A 20,916-nucleotide genomic window follows, 5' to 3' on the forward strand; every position below is an offset into this window, starting at 1 on the left:
TAGTTTTATGGAATCCTGCCATACTTTCATAGGTGGATTTGGGTCACATATGGGAGAATATGGTAGAGTGCAAAGATATTTAGTTCAAAGATGTGCTATTCAGTTGACTCTGGAACAGCTTGTACATAAAGAAATATATCACATGACTTTTCAGTGGTGATAATTTGTTAATTTACAGAACAGCTCAGTTTAAAATCACAGAATGAAAAGAAAAGGATGATCCTGTGCTCTGAAGTGTTTGTCACTCCCAAAGTGCCAAATCCAGAACAGCGATCAGAGATTTCTTTTCTTTTCCTCTCCCTACCAAACAATGGCACAAGCATCCCTAGCAGTGTCTAACATTTACCTGGAAAGCTGCGGGTGATGTTTCAGGCACTCCAGCTGTCCCCTGGGTGTGCCTGCCTCCCTCTGCCACCTTCCTAGGGAGCAAACAGCAGAATCAACACATTTCTTATTTCCCCTTCGAGCCAGAGAAAGAGTTAATTTTAATACGAATGTGCAAGAATTAGAGTGTATGTTCTAGGGATTAAAGATCAGCTATTATAAATAGTCAATCTATAAGCCAGCAGCTCGGGCTGCACTTTGACCTTATCTTTATATGTAACAGGAAAGAGCCGCTCTGAGCCCAGACTGGGGGGGACCACGGCGCCGGCAGGAGCGGCCGGGCGGAGCGCAGGCACCGCGCGTTCCCTCTGAGATGGACACGCTCTATGGCAGGAACAAGGAAGAGCACCCAGAGCCCATAAAAGCTGAGGTGCAGGGTAAGTGAAAGATCTGTTGTAAAACCAGCCGCTGTTTTGGTGTTTTCCGATCCGTAAAAACTGCGACTCTCCTTCACCCGAGGGAGCGCTGGAAAGGGAAACTGAGAGAGAGGCGCAAGGGAGTTTTGTTTAAAGGACTGATCTCAGATAATATTTGTGACCCTACTGGGGGATTTTTCTCACTCCGTGAGCATGTCTGTGTACTTTTCGAAAGTCTGTTTGAACAGGGCTCACTGAAGTTGGTGGTGGGGATTCCATCTCGGCCACCCCCTCCCCCATGGCTCTGCTCCCACTTTCGTTTCTCCTCTGTAACCCTTCCCTGCCCTCCGCTCTCCCGGGGCTCCTGGGCACGGGCTCCAAAATCTTCACCACTGCCACTCCTAAGGAGCAAAGCACCAGGACAGGATGCCACAGGACAGCGTAAAAAAGAGGGTTTAGAAGATAACCCGGGAAAAACTGCGGAGTATCCTTCGGCGACGCAGTTTAAAGTGGCTCTCTAGGTTAGGGATGACACCCGACCAACCCGTTATTTTTCCCGAATTCTTTTACTTTACAGAAGACTTTTTTCCCTACAGCTACAGGAGAGGTTTGTTGCTGGGAACCCCTACTTAGTAAATCTTGGCTGTGTTGTGATATGTAGTCCAAGAAATGGTAGGAATCTGCCATTCCCAAGTACAAAACTTAAAACTTGCAGGGCTTTGTTGCTGTTCAGTTTCATGGCTGAATTGGAAAAGATTTTGTGTCAAGTCAGACAAAGTGTTTGGTTTTAATGTCTTTGAATTATTTTATGCTTTTATGGGTTTATGTCTTTCAATTATTTTTTTTCAAGATAACAACTTACTATCAAAACATTTGAAGTGATTTGCAAACAAACAGCTTATCAGACCTGATCTGTATTATGCAATAGTTTATTTGAACAAAGACTGCGTATTTCAGAAGGTAACGTTATACATACAAGACATTCCTTCTTTGATTAAGAAAATAAAAAAGAACCAGGACCCCTTCAAATATTTTGCTAGTCCTGAATTCTGCCAGTATTTTGGCTCCTTGTTACTCAATATGTAGACTGTAAATATGTATCACACTTCTAAGATCAGCTGCAATTTAACCCATGCTCTCCTACAGCCGTGTGATTTTCTGAGATTCTGTTGTTACCATAGTTAATAAAAGTCCAAATATTTGGGGATTTCACTGTGTCACTAATGTGTCCTCAACCATTAGAGAGAAGCATAAGGCCCATATTTTTAAAGCTGTATAAGCACTTCTGGATGTTGATTTGGTGCCCAGTGTGATTTACAGAAATGCTTAATTCCCACTAAGATGAATTATCTGAAAACCTCACTAGTTGACCCTTTGCTGCTTGTTTTTCATACTGAAATTATGTCAGAAATTATGTGGAATTGCACCAGAAATTTCAGAAACTGAATTAAGTCCACAGTGCTTTAAAAATATCTTTTTCCCCTTCTTACCTTTCCCAGCAAAATTATCATATCTGAAAGTACGCTATAGTTATTGCCTTGGGGTTTCTTGTGTTAGAAGGGAGGTAATGTTTAGTTTTCCAGGCTCTTTTAGAAAATAACAACAACAGCAATAATGTTGATGATGATGACAGTTCCTCCATTTTGTCAAATTTTTATGTACCTCAGGTATTCCAGAAGTGTAACCCTAATGGAGTTATGCCCTAATGATGGTGTCCCATCTCCGGAATTGCTCAGAGCCAGGTTGGATGGGATTTTGAGCAACCTGGTCTAGTGGACCTGCCCATGGCAGGGGTTGGAATGAGTTCATTTTTAAGGCCCATAGAAGGACATTTCTAGCTGTTGTAAAGGGGTTTTAGCAAGAAAGTTTGTCAAAATCATCAATGTGGGATCACTAACTAAATGATAAGGAGAAATATAAGTTCTGAAGAGCTTTTTATGCAAAGACAATACCCAGTGCAGGAATTGTGTAGAGAAGCAGTATGAGATCCTAAATGTTCCCTCAGGAGTCATAGGCACAAAGAAGCAAGTGAAGCTTTTTATTTAATATCTGATATGCCTTTGTTCATCTCTTTAAACTTATTGACATTTTTTAATTGTTATTACTCTGTGAGTTAAGTGGTAGGCGATGCATTTCTTGCAGGGATTTGATGAGGAACATTTATGATTCAAGTCTCAACAGCACTTATACACTTTCAGTACAATATTCCTATACTTTATTTGTGTACAAAACTACTAGTGTCACAAAAGTACTCCCCAAATGACACTATACTGTGCTGTATAAGCTAATTAATGACATTTTAGTGGAATTAATTTAGCCTGAAATCTAAGCTGATGTGCTGAAAGCCAATGCAAATCATATAACCTATAAAATATGTTTATTTCTGATAAGCTCGAGCTTTTTCTGGCACAAGTAGATGGGTGTTTAAATGTATCACTTTAAAATATGAATGCAGGAAGGAAAGTCCAATTTTATTTACTTCCTGATAATTAAAAAAATTACATTTCAGCAGTCTCATTTTGTTATAGTAATCTCTGATAGCAACAGAATGTGCCGCATTTTTGAGTAAGGGAAATTTTAGTTAACCCAAACTCCAATATAATATATGGTACTGCAAATCTCAGCACACCTACACTCTGTCTGACTAAATTAAACCTCTGCCTTTAGGAAAACTATCCTGGAACATTCTCCTTGCCTAAATGAATGGATACTGGTAACTCCTTTTTGTTTATAGGGCAGCTGCCCACTTGGTTGCAAGGGATGCTGCTCCGAAATGGCCCAGGGATGCACACCATAGGGGACAGCAAGTACAACCACTGGTTTGATGGCCTGGCTCTGCTGCACAGCTTTACATTTAAAAATGGTAAGTTGTTGCACATTGGATTGAAAGGAACTCAACAACCCATATTTTGGTGCCTCACTTTGCTAATTGTGTTCGTAGTTGGGTTGGGGTGTTGTGGGTTTTGTCTGCAGTGGTGTGAGAGGGGGAACTGCTGTGGGGAAGGTCTCTCCACACACCCCCTGACCCTCACTCTTGACAGCAGTAGCTGGAATGTCTCTGCAGGGCTGTTTGCTGGGAGATGTTAGTTGTCCTTCCTTCTGCAGTGCTGTTGTCACCCAGCACAGCACACACCCAGCTCTGGGCAGGTCACTGCAGGGCAGCCTTTGCCTCCACCTGCGCCAAGAAAACCTCTGTGGTTTTCAGTGGATCAGCCACAAGGACTGGGGTGCCCAGAGGCTGTTCTGCTGTGGATCAACAGCCCAGTTTCAGGGAGGACCAGCACTCTCCTTTTGGGATTTGGTTGCAGCTATAACAGCTGCCAGGAGAGAAACTGGGCCACTGTGTCACTTCACATGTCAAACATCACTTATGTGACAGTCCCTCCTCCTGCTTGTCATCCTTACAGAGGAAAGACAGGCCCTAAACAACTTTTTTTTTCAGTTACAACATTTTTCACCCATTCAGCTGTAACACAGTGTGAGACAGGATGGTTTACACCTGGATTCTTGTGGCAAAAAAAATGTATCTATTAAAAAATGGGATTTATTCCTGTTATCCTCTAATACTAATGTTTACTTTTTAGTTTCCATTTCTGTGATTGGAAGCATTTAATGTCATTGCAGGATCTCTAGCCTGTCCAGCTCTAAATCCTCAACAAAATAACCTGTAAAGAAATAATCAGTGTTTTTTAAATTGCCAATATATCTTACTTACCTAAAGTAAACAGAGCTCAGTTAGTTCAAGTATAGTGGTGATTCATTAAACTGTTGATTCCTTCAAGCAATCTGTTACTCCCATAACTAAATTTTGCCAATACAGGAGTTTTTTCACCACCTGTAAATGGATTGTATAATTAATCATTTTTGCACACATTGCTTTATCTTCTGGAACAGTTTATCCAAATCCCTTCTTTCCCCTCAAAAGTTCCTGAGTATTAGTAGTGGGAGTTAGGAAATCTTGACAAATTGTTACCAATCTCAGCAGCCATAAAGCCTTTAAAGCAGGCAGTTGGGGACATTGTTGGTTTCATTCCAAACTCTTGCTGGCTAAAGGGCAGCTGCTTGAGAAAATCTGGCTCTACCTCTGCTAATTTTTGAAGGATTAAGTATAAAATGTGATTGAGAGCTGTTTGTTCTTCCTCAGGTGAAGTTTACTACAGAAGTAAATATCTCCGAAGTGACACGTACAACTGTAACATAGAAGCAAACAGAATCATGGTGTCTGAGTTTGGGACTATGGCTTATCCAGATCCATGCAAAAACATATTTGCCAAGTAAGCAATGTTTTTCCCAATAAGATTCTTCTATCTGCTTCTTTCTTCAGCACAGATGTCTTTCTGTTTACCTTTGCACATATGTACAAATACAACTAGTTGATTTGTGAATTTACAATTGCTAAATATTGAAAAGGCCGAGAGATATGAACTGCCTATGGGTTAGACTAAGGCAAATATCTTTAATTCATTTTATCACCAATATTTGCTGCTTCATTCAGTAACACAAGTAGATTATATAAAAAACAAACATTTTCTTTCTCCAGTTAGTGAAACATTTTGATACTCTGTAAGGGGAGAAGCAACAAGAAAGAAAAATATGTAGAGATGGGCAAGGTATTAATACAAAGTCTATTCAACAACAAAAAAAAAAGGAGCATCAATAGCTACAAAAAAAAATAGAAAAACATTTTGATAAAAGATGGTTTAACAGAAAGGTGAGGTGTAGGCCATCATGTTATCCTTAGTCTTGTAAAATTGGCTGTAGGGATTCACTAATAAGTGCAAATAGGTCACCCCTCTCTCCTTGTCACTGAGCTTCCTCTGGTGACCTCGAACCTGATATTTGGTAAGGACACATACACAGACAGTTATTGCAAAAGAGCTGATATGTTGTAAGTTGTTCCCCTGAGATGAGATTTTCTTCCCTCTTCCAATAGCAATAGAATAACTCTGGCATTTTAAGTTCAAGAGGGTTATAGCAACTTTGTCTTGGCTTCTAGTGACTGTGATGAAATCATACACTGATAAAGGAAACTGTCAAGCCTATGTGATGTCCAATCTTCTTGGAAATCATAATTGTGACATGGAATAACACTGGTAACAAAAATATTCCATTGGGAGATATGAATCTATTTAATGAAGCTGAAAAACTTACCAGCTTTTAGGTAGGAACTGGTAGGCCAAATTTTCCCAAGACAGGACAGGAGAGTGTGTAATTAGCCCATCCTGATAAACCAGTGCATGTCCTAGAGCTGACAGTGGGGATGGGCCTGGATGCCCATTTGTGTGTCAAAAAGTTACTTGCATGTCCTTAACCCTGGCCAAGGGCATTGGAGAATTCCTCTGCTTTCCCACCCATTCCAGGGAGCTAGAGACAGCAGGGAGAGGCAGCCCCAGGTCTGTGGCACTGCAGGGTCACTTGTGCTCCGTGTGGGGGAAAGGCAGCTCTGGCTTCCATGGCTCTAATGAAATTTCCCTCTGGACAGGGCATTCTCCTATTTGTCTCACACCATTCCTGAGTTCACAGACAACTGTCTCATCAACATTATGAAAGCTGGGGATGATTTTTATGCTACTGGTGAGACTAACTTCATCAGGAAAATTAATCCAGAGACTCTGGAGACGTTGGAAAAGGTACAAACAACCATCTGTCATTCTGGTTCTTTGTCTGCTGATTAATAAATTTCAGGCTGACTCATAAGGATCCTTTTACATGTTCAGGACACAAAATACTTTTCTTCTACAGTTGCCTTACTTTTGAAATCATGGTAAAGTGAAATAGTGAAGATAGCAAAAGATAAAAGATATCTTTTAAGAACTCCTGAGTTAAAATTTAAATCTCGTTTAGTTTGGAAAAAGCTGGTCTTTGAGCAATTTCACTTGTACATAATCTAGGAAGGTTGAAGGAATAATAGCACAGTTACGTGATTATTTTGGGTGATTGCCATTATTATATTATAAAATTATTTACGCAATTAAAAAATCAGTAGGTCAGTTATATGACTACTTTTCAAGGGCCTTATGTAATACTTTATTTAATTATTAAAATGAGAACTTGAGATATTGAAATATATGCAATGTTTTTTTTTTTTTCTAGCTCACACTACAGTTTGACTACAATTTCCAAACTTGAGATAAAATAGAAATCTTTCAGCTCCAGCAGATTGCCAGACAGCTCTGTTAAATAAAGTGCTTTCAGGGTGAAATGGGCATTTGTAGAATAACTTGCTTAGCTAATCCTCCCTGATGTTATGTGGCTTCAAGGGAGAGTGACTCTAATTCAGATTCTGTAATTTGATTTAGCCTTGAATAAGGAGATCATTTTAATACCTACACAAGTGTTTTGGTTTAATTATTTAAATTTCAAAGCCATTTGTAAATGAGGTGCCAATATAAGGCTGCCAGGGCTAAAAATCTGGTGGTTTTGTGCTGTTAGCTGAGATCAATTTTCATTCTCTCACACGTCTCTCAAATCCCTTATTGTATCATTTTCCAGGTTGACTACAACAAATACGTAGCTGTAAATTTGGCAACTTCTCACCCACACTATGACAGTGCTGGAAATGTTCTCAACATGGGCACTTCAATAGTTGATAAAGGGAGGACAAAATACCTTCTATTTAAGATTCCTTCCTCTGTGCCAGGTAAGATATATGTGTTATTAGTATTTTCTAGAAACTTGTTAGCAATTTCTTTTCTTCAAAGGGCAAGGGTGGTGATACAGCTGTTCTAGTAACCAATGGTGTTCATTTTCTTAATTTCAACTTATTGTGAACTTCATATTAACTGCTTAGCCTGTCTGGGCAAGTGCTGTTACAAAGGCTCTTCTTGAGTACTGTGTAAACAGGGTGTTTCAGTAGGAAGAACCTTACTTTTAGATGAAGATTCTAAAACAATTTTCTCTCTAGTGCAGTACATATAATTTGAAGTTGTAAATTTTAATTTCTTTGTAAATTTTAATTTCTTTGTAAATTAAAATTCTCTGCAAATGCTGATACTATGATTATAGTGGAAGCATGATACCAAATAAAACCTCATATAGAGTTAATTCCTCTCTAACCTGGCCAATACTGGCCCTTGCTGAAATGCTGTCCATTGTTCACAGAGCAAATCCCATGCTTTTTTTCCTTCAAGATCTTTTTGTGGTGTGTGTTGTTGAAAATCAGCTGCTATTGTGTTGCCTGTCCCTTCTTGAACAATCGAGAGGCCTTCCACAGCTGAAAGACCAGTTTCCAATTTCTATCTGGGGCTCAAATTTGGGAACATCTCCTTAAAAGTTAAAAAACACAGAGGCATTTGAACCCCTTTTTAAACGTGTTGATTTAATTCAACATATTTCTCCTCCTTACTTTCTGAAGACAGTAATCAGTGGAATCAAATCCCAAGACAAGGGGGCTGTGCCTGAATGGATCCAGCAGTGACTTCACTGCATTGGTTCCTGCATGCAAAGTTCTATGTTAATTATACAGGAGTAAACAAACACTCTTAACAGGAAAATGCAAATAAAACTGAGAGGAACCAGTTCTTCCTTGCCTGGTAGAAATCCAAGCACAAGTTTGGAATGGAATTTATTAGGAATATAATTTTAATTTTTAACACTCATCTTCAGAACAAGAAAAGAAGAAATCTTGTTTCAAGCACCTGGAAGTGGTTTGCTCCGTCCCTTCTCGCTCTCTGCTCCACCCCAGCTACTACCACAGCTTTGGGATCACAGAGAACTACATTATCTTCATAGAGCAGCCCTTCAGACTGGATATTCTCAAAATGGCAACTGCTTACATCCGAGGTGTGAGCTGGGCTTCCTGCCTTGCCTTTAATAAGGATGATAAGGTACTTTTCTTACTGCTGAGCAATGGAATCAGGCAGGCCAGTGACCTCTTCCACACTGTTCTCTTTTTCATCTAGTTCATTCATTTCAGTAGTCACTCTTTTTTTTTTTTTCAAACCTTGACTTTCACGTTGCACGGTTTTTTTAGAAGCTGTATGTTCTGGAATAGTCTCCCCTATCCAAAAATTTCTCAAATAATATCTGAGGCTGAAGCTCTTGAGAGAGAGGATAGTTTGGCATTGCTAGAAATACTTTGTGCTAGCAGGGACATTCCAATCTGCTCTAGCATCTGAGACAGATCCAGTTGCTCCTGGTCCAAACAAAATTCTGTCTGTGGTGGGTGAGATCTGCTCCAGGTGCATTGCATGTGCTGGAGAGCCCCACTGGTGGAAAAGCCTGCACTGAACAAAAGAAGAGTCTTTCCCTGTGGAAACTGAGGGGAAAATGTTTTCTGAGGATCTCATTTCCATGTGCTCTGGGCATCAACACATGGGACTTACTGAGATACAGGGCACCAGCACCACAGAAACTCTCAACCAAGGCAGATTTATTTAACTTAAAAAGAGAGCAGGGGATTTTCCAGTTTTTTCTGGAAAGCTTCAATCCTCAGCCTAGCCCAAATAGTAATTTGCAACAGTAAAATGAGCTTAAAGCTGTTCCACACTCATTTTACTGTGTGCTTTTTTCAGGATGGAACCCCTTCTCTGCTAGCAGCAAACCCTGAGTTCTTAATATCCTTCAGTACAAATACAGAGTGATTAGAATGTTGATGGCTACCGTTAGAAAACAGTTTTCTAAATAACTATTTGCTGATTCTGAATGGCTTTAATTAATGTTTTCTCTCTTTCAGACTTGGTTCCACTTCATAGACAGGAGGACTAAAAAAGAAGTGTCCACGAAGTTTTACACTGATGCTATGGTGTTTTTTCACCATGTAAATGCTTATGAAGAGGATGGCCACATTATTTTTGATATTATTGCCTATACAGACAATAGTTTGTATGACATGTTTTATTTAAAAAACCTGAGTAAAGACTTTGAAGAGAATGCCAAACTTACCTCCATACCAGCCTGCAAAAGATTTGTGGTTCCTCTGCAGCATGACAAGGTAGAAAGAAAATCACTTTTTAACCTGTTTTCTGTTTGGTAATTTAAAATACATCAGGGTGAATAATGGGTGTATTATTATTTGCCAGCCCTTATGTGTAAATTTCTGATTCTATGATACCCAAAGCTTGCAGGAGGTTTGGTTTTTGTGTGTCCTGTGGGAAATGGCAGTGGGCAGCTGGACATGGTTCTGAGGATTGGATCCTGGTGCTGACACCATCCTCTCTGGAGAACAGGGCTGTGAAGAACATCTCATCTTCTTCCCAATGAGAATATTTGTTAAATGCCATCAAACAGAAGCAGATAGAAGAAGAAGCAGAAGCCCACATACAATACATGCACGCTCCCAACTGCTGCAGTGGTTCAATTAAGACTAGAAGATTTCATTTAAGTGTGATATATAGAGGAAAAGATTTTATCTTTTCGTTTAATTTAAAGCATCATTTTACATCATTATTTGCAGGGAAGATTTTATACTGCCCAGCAACTTGGGCAAGTTTCTGCCTGTTACCTTTGGAATGGGTATTACTTTTTCTTTCTGCATCCTAGAACATTGCTGCTCTGTTATTTTCTCAGAAACAGCTCTGCAGCAATGACAAAGGATGTATTGGATCACACCAGCTGTTCTGCAATCTTAAGAATTTAGCAGTAGGACGTTATAGAGTATATCACACCTATTTTGCACTTGATTTTTAGCAGGTGCAAAAACCTAACCTTGGTGCCTTCTAGTGAAAATTTGACACCTTGCTCCTTGAAAGCCATCTTCTTTTGTTAAATTCTCAAATTTATGGTACTTCTGGACCATGGCTGTGTGTATCTAAACATTTCTAAGGACTCTTGATTCAAAATAATTATTCTATGTTATAATAAAGTACTCTGAGTGCAACAAGATTTCGAATGAAAACCTCAGAACCTAAAATGCCATAAATTGTTAATATTAATATCAAACCTGATGAAAAATCTAACTTAGAAGCATATTTTTAGAGATCCATGGCATTTCCAGCATTTTTCTCTTTCAGGATGCTGAAGTGGATTCTAATTTAGTCACACTTCCCTCTACTGCAACTGCTGTAAAGGAGAAAGATGGAAGCATCTATTGCCAACCAGAAATACTATGTGAAGGTGAGATAGATCTTTTAAATATCTGATACTACATCAGTTTTGTATTAATACAGGATTCCAAGTCTGATCTTGCAACTATTAATATGCCTTGCAAATCTACTTATTAAAAGAGTAATTTTAGTTAAATAAGTCTGTTACAAGTAGTACTTCAAGTTTAGCTGCATTTTATAAAGATTGTCTTTGAAAGAGGATTTTTAACCCTTTATCTGGGGATAATAACAGGAATATGTAAATACAAAATTACCTAATGTGAAAGTCTTTTCTTAGAAAGGTAGCCTCCAATTCTATCCCAGTTATAAAGAAAGAAAAAAAAACCCAAACCAGAAAAGCCCTCATAAATTCCAGTCTAATGACTGTCTAAGAATAAAAAATGGTTGCCTTTTGAACTAACAGCCCTGGCTTACTTCTATTAGTACCCATCTTCAGATTCTTAGAAATTCAGACATTGAAAGTCTATACAACACCTTTATTAAGTAGTTCCAAGGTTTTTTACAGGGCAAAACCTTGTGAAGATTGGTGTGTCTATGTAGAGGTACATTTGAGGCTTTCTTTTGTCTTGTTCCTAAGTCTTGAACTTTATTTTATGCAGGGATAGAACTGCCTCGCATCAACTATGACTACAATGGCAAAAAATACAAGCATGTCTTTGCAACACAAGTCCAGTGGAGTCCAGTTCCTACAAGGGTATAATTAACATTTATAAAGTCAGTGTTTTCCCATTGGTGGGCCATTCATATGCAAAGAAACATGAAATGCCTAAATTCTCATAAGTTCATGTTGTACCATTTTCCTCATAAAGTATTCATAAACTCAGGCTTCTTACTCCAGCTTTATGTTCCATGAAGGTCTCTTGAATAGCTACTGAGGTCCTCACTTTTCTGCTAAATTGGGCTGAACCTTCTGTGATGAGCCAGGAGCTACAAAGGAGAGAGTAGGAAAAAGCAGTATTATTTACATGTATATATTTAATATTTTTCCCTTTAGAAAGCCTAGCAGAAAAATAAGATATTGCAATACTACCTAATAAATTTTAAATATTAAAACAATATCTAATTTTTATATTTTGCTGGCTAGTTCTCCATTAGAGGTAGCAAATGCTTTGTTTACATGTGCATGATGCCAGGAGACAGCCTGGAGTACAAATAGATTAACAGGGAAAGTATTTAATTAAGATTTAAAGATTAAATAAAATTAGGATAAATTAAAGATTTAAATATATGAGTATTATATGGACAAACTCACTCTTTACTATTCCTGTTCTGTGACTACAAGGCAGCACAAATTGCAGTCACTGTTGGTTCTTGCATATAATTACCACAACTGATTACAAAATAAAGCTGGATTTCTGCATGATGCAAGAAAATTTATTGCAGCACATCTGACAATAACTCAAACAAATGCAAGTTCATTATTTACAGTGTAGATAATCTCTGCTTGACTCAAACATAATAAAAGGTGCTGGTAGGAAGATCTTTTTTCACATCAGTTGCAGTTTAATGAACGCAAGCACAACAACCTAATCCTTAGGTAAAGTCTGTCAGTGAAAGTGCTGTCATCTTGGCTAGGAGAGAGAATTCTTTCTAATTCTTCCTCCAGTAATTTGAATAGTTTCACTTTTGTGTAAACGTATTTTTTTGGATAAAGGTCAAAATGGAAAAGAATAGAACTGCATCTCTATGGGTAGAGAAAAGGCCTTAATGGAATTGAACTGAAAATGCCAGGCATCCCCTCTGGCCATTGCTTTGGCCACTCAGTGGGATGAAAATCCACACTCTGGTCCTTCAGGAAACACCAGTGTCTGCCTCACTGGTTTGATCTTTACACCTCACTAGGAACAGCCTTTCTTCTGGCCTATCTACCCTACTGCCCAGCAGAAGGCCTTGAGGAATATGGAAGTAGCAATAAAAGGAAAATAACTCACAGGATTAGAAAATGACAAGCTTAAATCCTGTTTCCTGCTTTACTATGGAATCTCAGAGATTTGGAACAAGTCACTTAAATATTCTGTGTCTTGGGCTCTCTGAAGTGAGGGGCATTACTTACAGTGAAGGGTCTCTTGTGGCCTGTTAGCATTTGTGAACTATTAAACACCCATAAATGAAAGGTGCAATTGTAATCTAGTGAAATGAAGTTAAAAGAACATTGTGTGATTATGCAGCCATAGAATGTGACTCCAAAATTTAACATTTTCCAGATGTTTTTTCTTGTGATGATACCTGCCTTAACTCTTAACATTGGTCCCCCTGCCAGCAATCTGTTCATGTTGTACCTTTGGAAAAAGCCACTGTCAGGGTCACTGATATTTTTCTTTTTTTGTCACAACCATGTAGATTGCAAAATTTAATACCCAGACAAAGGAAATGCTCCAGTGGGGACAGGATGACTGCTGGCCATCCGAGCCTGTTTTTGTTCCCAGCCCTGATGCAAAAGAAGAGGATGATGGTAAAATAATGGCAACCTTCTGAAAGCTGGGTTACATGAGTTTTGTATTAAATCTTACAAGATTCAATATTCTTAGTCAAGAAAGTTGGGTTGATGCTTCCACTTTGAGATGGGGTGATCTTTTCTGCTTAGTGAAACTTTCCTATGTTTCTAATTCTTCATTTGTATGTCACAGGTGTTGTTCTGACTTGTGTTGTGAAGACTGATCCAAAGGATCCACCCTTCCTACTTGTCTTGGATGCTAAAACATTCACAGAGCTGGGTCGAGCCATAGTAAATGTGGAAATGCATATGGACCTGCATGGAATCTTTATACCACAGCAAGACACGAAAACTGAGACTGAGTAAAAATCTATTTTTTGTATGGCACAGACTGACATAACCTTCTACTGAAGGTGGGAAAATATCCTTCAGGAACAGCCTTCTCTTATGATCAGAAATGATAATTATAACATCCTCAATATCTACATATAATCTCTTAAAAGAGACAGAAATTACTTTATTACAAATGATTGTGTGCACAAATGGTACATCACTATTCCAAAAGAAGAATTTCAATATAAGTGCTAATGTTGCATACAGCTTGTGGGGCAAGGAATAGGAGAGAAAGGTAACAAGAAATGTTTTATTTGAGTAGAGCAAAACTTTCTGAGCAAATGAAGTACTGTATTCATAGGGTGACACATGGCATGAGTCACACGTCTGCAGGTCATGCAACTTCCATGGGCTGTTGCAAGACTCAGCTGACAATGAAAGTTGTCTCCTGCCAGAAAACAGAAAACCTCATGTTAAACTATCTACCATGATACCAATAATGCATGGCAATGTATTCTCTTGGTGCTTGATTTCTTAAACTCTGCCATAACCAAAGTATGATGCTGAGGTGCTACATTTTTCTTACCCAGAACCTAACCCCTCCCCGCAGCTTTTCTAATTTCATGGTGTATTTTTAGCTTTTATGTTGACAAAACCTAGGAACTTTATTGAAATAGAGTACATGGTTATATATAGCATTCAGTTATAATTTAGTGACATTCAATCTTAAGCAGTTTGTATTTAAATCAGTTTTCCTTGGGCAGAATATCTGCCATGGCATTTCATGTAATTAGATGATTACATTGTGTAAAAGATAAGAAGAATTGTAGTATTTGCTATTGCCACTATTCTCTCTTGATAGCAGTATGTATGTGAATGAGGGCAGTGTATTCCTAGCAGAACTCACACACACATGTGCAACAAACAGTTTAGGGAAAGAGTGGAAGATCTAATTTAGGCCTCATCTGAACCCCACAGTAGCTGACACTAGAAGCTGTTATTGCCATAGCTAAGCATTTGCTTTATGTCTGCTTAGGAGCACCCATGTTCTCACATGTGTTTATCCTTGCCTGTACCAGATGCTTCCTAATAAAAGTGCACAACTCTGACTCACAGTAACAATTAAAATGCACATTTCAACATAAAGTTCAAGTACCAAGCAGAGTGTGACTGGTTGTGTTAAAGAAATGGCATTTCTCACCATCCCCCCCCCTCACCACCACTGTATTCCTAATTTGAGTTACTGGCTTTTCTCTAAGTGAGAGCATTTTTGCTTTGAAATTTATTTTCTCATTGTAGATATCTTTGCTGTTGGAGGCGTTTTTACTGATGGAGAAAACCAGGTGCACATCCATCCATTTTAGGCATTCATCTGGTCTGTCTGTATCACCACACAGCTCAGGTACCTCTCACTTTGACACACACATCCCCTCAGTGCCTGTGCTGCTCACAGTGCTTCATAGGAAGGAAACAGAATGAAATTGTTGTCATTTATTCCCTCCCCACCACAGGAGAATCTGTGCTTGGTGGCCTGTTTGTGATTACTTAACGTGTTTGTGGCAGAGCAGGAACTGAACCAACATCATCCACAGCTCCTGTCTGCTCTGTAACAACCAGTCCTCTGTTCCTCTGCAAGTCTTTGCACTTTGTTAGGATAAAGATATACAGACTATTTTTAATGTAAAAAAAAACCCCAAACACTGTGGTCAGATCTAGTTAAAATATGCAGGTTTTGGCATTCAAATGTTTACATGTTCCATAAAATGGAAATAAACACCTCAGTAAGGTGTGTGCAAAAATAGTCACTTTTAGTGTTTTCAAGTCATATTACCATTAGTATTTAATAGAACTTTATCTTCTAAAGAAGAAATTTAATTCCATTTTTGTAAATAATATGGAACCAGTACTGGAAGAGAAGACTGACTTGTGATATTGGCAAAAAACATCAGCTCTGGGGTTGTTTCTTTTCATATGAAAAAGTTTAGATTTAACAAAGGTCCACAAATACATTTCTAGAATTAAAAGGTGGCAGTGAATCAAAAGTCTAACCATTATTACAGATTTTCTTCTAAGAGTTTGTCTCTAGAATTTCTTCTGTAGTACTCACAGGGTTCTTTTTGGATAATCATAGGTTTGTATACAGGAATTGCTTGACTTCTGAGGAGATAATTTTTACTGGTAGAGATGACAGGATAGGTGGTACACTCATCATAAAAAAAGCCTGTAGTCAAAGAAAGCAAATGTGTTATTTACATTCATGTAGAAATAAATAAATTATAAGAATTTGTCTTGGGTATGATTTTTTAAATGAGATGTGCCCTCTTCCCTTGGTCAGTACTACACAGGATTTGATTGGCATTAAGTTTGCAGTTAACCTGAGGAGAAAAACAGTGATGTAAATCTGCATTTGCTAATCCCAGTATCCTCCTGCAGCAGAGACAATAGGAATAAAACCATACAGCTAATCACAAATTTGTTCAAAGATGTTTTTAGTGGTTTCAATGCCAATCTGATGAAACATTTACCCTGAATATGGTAACACACTATCATTTCCAGGCTGACAGAAGCAAGGGGAAATGCAGATATGCTTTGCCAAGTGGCTGCAAGGCTCGTGGGGTTTTTTTGATGTGGTAACATGGCACGTGGTAATGAGTGTCATTTGGTTTGCTTCTGACACCCTTTGCTGTGAATGAAATCTCAAGGGCCAGAAAGGTTTGATTCTTCTTTTGCACCAATTTAAGTCATAAATTAGCCCAACAAAATTCATGGAATTATCATAATAATGGCTTAACACAAATCTAGATGGAGTGACAGCAAATAAAAAATAGTAAAGATAACTATCTCCATTAAAAGAAAAATACATAGTTGAGTGAGAAAATCAGGCCACGGGTATGCATACATATAATTAATTACCTCAGAGATGTTACAAATGGACCTTGATAGAGTGGTTTGGTTTGTTGTTGTTTTGGTTTGGTGGGGGTTTTTTTGTTAACACTTTCATTAAATGGAACAAATAACAAGGTATAGCAATGAATTTGTTCTCTGGAACTGGATATTATCTGTTACACCTTTTCCCATTGCCCCACATAGGCACAGGAGGAAGCAGAAACAGTGTTTACGAGGACGCCTTAAAAACCAGAAATGCAACAATGTTTTCCTCTGTACCAATCTGTGCAGGTGGCAGGGGAACACACCAGTGTCTTTCTTTTCAAAATAACCAGGCCACTCAATGACAGCTTTCGCAATAATTTAAACCACTGCTCCCTTGGGTCTGCAATTACCTGAGTATTAATGACAAGCAAAATACATCTTTCCCCTGCAGCCAAGGAGCAGTGTGCTCTCTGCCTTCATTACCCTCAAAGAGAGCTGAGAATGTGTCCTCTGGATCCTCAGCCTACACCTGACATCCTGAATAATTACACCCAAGCATGAAAAAAGTGGCCTTCTAATATTTGTAAATGGGTATGTACAACAAGTGTTGCAGAGCCACTGGTGTTTCATGCACATTGCTGTGGGTTTGGCCTTCTGTCCTACATCCTCTGCTCCTAAAATTCTTGCTCAGAGCTGCACAACAAAGCTGCAGCAGTGTGCTCCTGCCTGTGACCCCTCTCCAGCCAGGGAGCACTTCAGCAAGTGTTCAGCTGCAAAGCCTGGCTGCAACAGGGCAGAGCACACCCTTCACCCAGGCCCTGGGTGCAAGGTTTGGGCTGCTGGGTGCTGTGTGAGGATGTTCCAGCTGCAGTCTCCATCTGCACAACAAACCAGCATTGTGTCCAGCTTGGAAAGAACAAGGCTGCCTTTGTGAAGGAATTCAGTTCCTATGGGGTCTTTTCCAGACAACCTGCTTCATTTTCCGAGTGGTAAAATGATTTGGAGACGCCATCAAACTAAATAAATGATAGAATTTTGTTACATTTCTCTGAAATGCAAGTAATAAAAGCATGTGACCCACCACAGCTTTATTAGATGAGACCCTCTGAAAATGTTATTTTTCCAGAGAAGGCATGGGCAGCATGACATCCATTTGGGTGTTCCAGGGGCTGGGAGATCCCAGAGCCTGTCAGCACAGGGAGCAGAGTGAGCTGCTGTGCTGGTCCCTCCCAGCAGCACCAGCTGGGTGTCTGTTTTAGAGCAGATCACAGTTTGTGAAACACTTTCACTCAGTGCAAATAGCTTCACTATTTTAATGTTGGATGCTGTTAAGAAAGCAGATGGAATCAAGTAATCTCTTAATGTGCAATTAAGCACGATAATAAACGGCCTAAAATTTACCATGAGAACTGTCCTAAAGATCTTTTTTGCTGGAAAAGGCCACATTTCCAGTGGGCAGCTGTGGAAAGGGACACTGCCACAATGAGTCTTGCTGTATTTAATTCTCATTCTCTTACTTTTCCTTGTGCCTACACCCATAACATTCACCTCCAGCTCATATTAGGGAACCAATAAAAGGCCATTTTTACGGCATCACAGAATCAATTAGATTGTAAAAGACCTCTGGCTCATCGAGTCCAACCTATGACCAAACACCACCGTGTCACCCCGACCATGGAGTGCCACTTCCAGTCTTTTCCTTAGACCCACGGATGGTGATTTCACCACCTCCCTCGGCAGCCCGTTCCGATGTCTGATCACCCTTTCTGGGAAGAAATTTCTCCGAATGTCCAACCTAAACCTCCCCTGCCGCAGCTTAGGGCTGTTTCCTTGTCTTGTCGCTCGTTGCCTGGACAAGAGTGATCCCCCCGCGGCTCCCTCCTCCTGCCAGGGAGCTGTGAAGAGCCACAAGGTCCCCCCTAAGCCTCCTTTTCTCCAGGCTGAGCCCCCCCAGCTCCGTTCCCTTCTCTGGACCTCCTTGAGTGACATTCCAAAGCCGTGAGGAGACAAAGCCGAGATTTCCGCGGGCCGTCCCCTCCCCGCCCCGCCCGCGGAGGGGCCGCGGTGCCCGAGGGCCGCCGGGCCGGGCCGCCCCCGCGGGGCGGCGCGGGGAGATGATGCCGGGAGATGATGTCAGCGGCGGGCGGGCGCTCAGCCATGGTGTGAGGGCAGGGACTGAGCCGGCCCGGCCCGGCCCGGCTCGGCGGCGGCAGCAGCACCATGTCGGGCCCGAGCGCCGTGTCGGACCCGCAGCACCCGGCGCGGCTGCTGCGGGCGCTCAGCTCGTTCCGGGAGGAGACGCGGTTCTGCGACGCGCACCTGGTGCTGGAGGGCGAGGAGATCCCGGTGCAGAAGAACATCCTGGCGGCCGCCAGCCCCTACATCAGGTACGGGCGGGCCCGCAGCCCCCGGGCGGCCGCTCGGAGGGGCCGCGCTGCGGGGAGCGGGGCCGGGGTTATGTAAGGAGCGGGATCCGCCGAGTGTGAGGGCGAAGGAGTCGGGAAAGGCCGGCGGGGGGGTCTGCGGACCCCGGCTGCGCCTCGGCCCGGAGTTGGCCCGAGCGCTCAGGGAGGGTGTGGAGGCTCCCTCTCCGGAGACATTCAAACCGCAGCTGGACGCGTTCCTGTGTCACCTGCTCCAGGTAGGAGCTCCTGTCCTGTGCCTTGGCAGAGGAGCTGGACTGGGTGATCTCTAGAGCTCCCTTCCAACACCAGCTATTCTGTGGTTCTGTGGGAGCAGCTGCTGGGGCACCTCCTTCCTTCCCTCCCTCCTTCCCTCCTTCCCTGCCTCCGGCCGGTGCCGCCGGGCCCCTCCGCAGGAGCCGTCGTGTTCTCGGCATCACACCGCTGCTTTTCTAGCTCTGAGAGGCTGTGTCACCCACCAGGGAAAAAAATCCTCCCAACAACTTCATTGCTGCAGGCGTCTGGTGTGAACAAGTAATCCCTAAAGAGTGAAGTGTGAGGATGGTGAGGGAGGTGTCCGGCCGAGGGGCAGCATCCCAGGGCATTGTGAGGTGCTGGGCTCTGTGTGTCCCTCGGCCGCACCGAGTCAGCACTTCAGCATCATTTTTTTTTCTCCTTAATGTCTTTTAGCAAGACAGGGCTCCAGGTGGTGGTCATGGGTTCTGAAGTACATCATCTTATAAATTAGAAAAATAAAAATACAGATTTGTCTCCCCATCGCTTGTGCCCCCGCAGCATCTAAGAACATCACTCGGAAATTGCCAGAGGGACAAAGCCTGGCCGTGCCAGGATCGCTGGCAGCTCTTGGCAGGGGTGTCACCAGCATGTGCAGTCAGAACTGTGCCACTGACAGCGAGTGCTGGGGAGGATGAGCTGCATTAGCACAGTCATGGTTTCAGCCTGGCAAACTGCTGCTCCTGGGCTGTGTGTGCAGGGAAACCCAGCTCACGGAAAGTCCTGCTGACACCAGGCTGAACCCCATCACACTCAGTGCTGACAAGCCCAGTGACAGCAGGTGAAAAGAATATAGCCTCCACGAGATGTTATGGTACATGTCTGCATGTCAGAGTGGGTAAACAAAACATACAAGTGGTTAATTTCAAAGGGTTTTTAAGTCCACTCATTTGCAGGTAATAAAGACATTTGTTTTGTTTTCATGTGTAAAGTAGGAGCAGACCTTCAGTATCATTTAAACACAGGATTATCATAAATCTGTAGCAGACTTTTTGTACTGTTTGGACAGTTCTTCCAGCTGCTGCTTCCTGTGAAGCTGTCATAAAATTTGCATCTTTTTGCTAGGTCAGGATGGGAATTCTTTATGCTACAGTCTGAAAAAATGAAACCTTGTGCAGTGTCATATAATCTGCTTTTAGGCAATACATTATTTTGGGTGACCACTGTAGTACAACTTCAACATTCTCAAGTACAAAAATAAACTAAAAATAAATAGAATATGAGGCCGGTGAATAACTTTTAAATAGCAGTGATCATACACAGACTTAAGTAAACAGTTCTCTGCACTGACTGAGCTAGCAGAGCTGAGATATAACATGAAATAAAATGCACATAGAAGGAATATCATCAAGAATTTGCAAAAAGGATGTGGTGGAGCCTATGTATTACTAATAATTTTTCGTCACTGCTTGTCTTGAGAAGCATGTTTGGAAGACTGTGGTGAAAGAAATCAAAGATGTGAAATAGAAATGAGCCATTGATTCATACTCTTCAAAATGCCTGAATGCTTTTTAGGCCATTGGACATCATATTTGAGATGGCCATATGCCTGACATTAGGTTTCAGAAGAGTTGCTGTGGGTGGTAAGAGGTCATGTCCTTGGAAAAACTGCTGTTCTACTGCTACAGCAGGATGAGTTTAGAGAAAATGTCAAATTTTTTACCGTGAAAAAAAAAAAAGCTTAACTAAAACATACTGTAAATCTTCCTATGGAGAAGTGCCTTTTCACAGAATTTCATCTTTAAGTTTTGCATTTTGTTAATCTGTGAAAAATGTACTGGGGAAACATGGGTTAATTG

The 20,916-nt window shown here is 41.0% G+C and overlaps 2 protein-coding genes and 1 long non-coding RNA gene across 6 annotated transcripts in view; 2 read left to right on the forward strand and 1 right to left on the reverse strand.

Moving 5' to 3' along the window:
- The first annotated feature begins 640 nt into the window (after window positions 1-640).
- Window positions 641-16,540, forward strand: BCO1 (beta-carotene oxygenase 1). The gene is made up of 11 exons (XM_041400808.1): window positions 641-761; window positions 3,475-3,603; window positions 4,885-5,014; window positions 6,223-6,370; window positions 7,233-7,380; window positions 8,346-8,566; window positions 9,415-9,672; window positions 10,691-10,793; window positions 11,383-11,477; window positions 13,124-13,235; window positions 13,411-16,540. The coding sequence occupies exons 1-11, from the start codon at window positions 698-700 to the stop codon at window positions 13,581-13,583; spliced, it is 1,581 nt and encodes a 526-aa protein (XP_041256742.1). The 5' UTR covers window positions 641-697; the 3' UTR covers window positions 13,584-16,540.
- On the reverse strand, window positions 15,658-18,494 carry LOC121333967. The gene is made up of 3 exons (XR_005952387.1): window positions 18,396-18,494; window positions 17,503-17,607; window positions 15,658-15,771 (listed from the first exon to the last, which is right to left on the reverse strand). It is a non-coding gene; the product is annotated as an uncharacterized LOC121333967 (long non-coding RNA).
- A 78-nt stretch (window positions 18,495-18,572) lies between these two features.
- The window catches only part of GAN (gigaxonin), a 33,499-nt gene continuing 31,155 nt past the window's right edge, over window positions 18,573-20,916 (forward strand). For 3 of the 4 annotated variants that reach the window (XR_005952389.1, XR_005952388.1, XM_041400821.1), the window contains exon 1: window positions 18,573-18,808. Coding sequence is in view for 1 of the 4 variants with exons in the window: in XM_041400821.1 (XP_041256755.1) it covers window positions 18,642-18,808 (167 nt within the window). In the remaining 3 variants the exon portion in view is untranslated. The remainder of the gene's footprint in view (window positions 18,809-20,916) is intronic. The other variant, XM_041400822.1, reaches the window with a different exon arrangement.

The sequence above is a fragment of the Onychostruthus taczanowskii genome, unplaced genomic scaffold, assembly GCF_017590055.1.
Source record: "Onychostruthus taczanowskii isolate IOZ18803 unplaced genomic scaffold, ASM1759005v1 scaffold18, whole genome shotgun sequence".
Classification (NCBI taxonomy): Eukaryota; Metazoa; Chordata; class Aves; order Passeriformes; family Passeridae; genus Onychostruthus; species Onychostruthus taczanowskii.

Bases quoted from the DNA above. Each gene is read 5' to 3' on its own strand.
- BCO1 (XM_041400808.1), top strand. From the start codon at position 698: ATGGACACGCTCTATGGCAGGAACAAGGAAGAGCACCCAGAGCCCATA. The intron at 3,604-4,884 runs GTAAGTTGTTGC...GTTCTTCCTCAG, and splicing joins CAGCTTTACATTTAAAAATG to GTGAAGTTTACTACAGAAGT. The intron at 5,015-6,222 runs GTAAGCAATGTT...CCCTCTGGACAG, and splicing joins TGCAAAAACATATTTGCCAA to GGCATTCTCCTATTTGTCTC.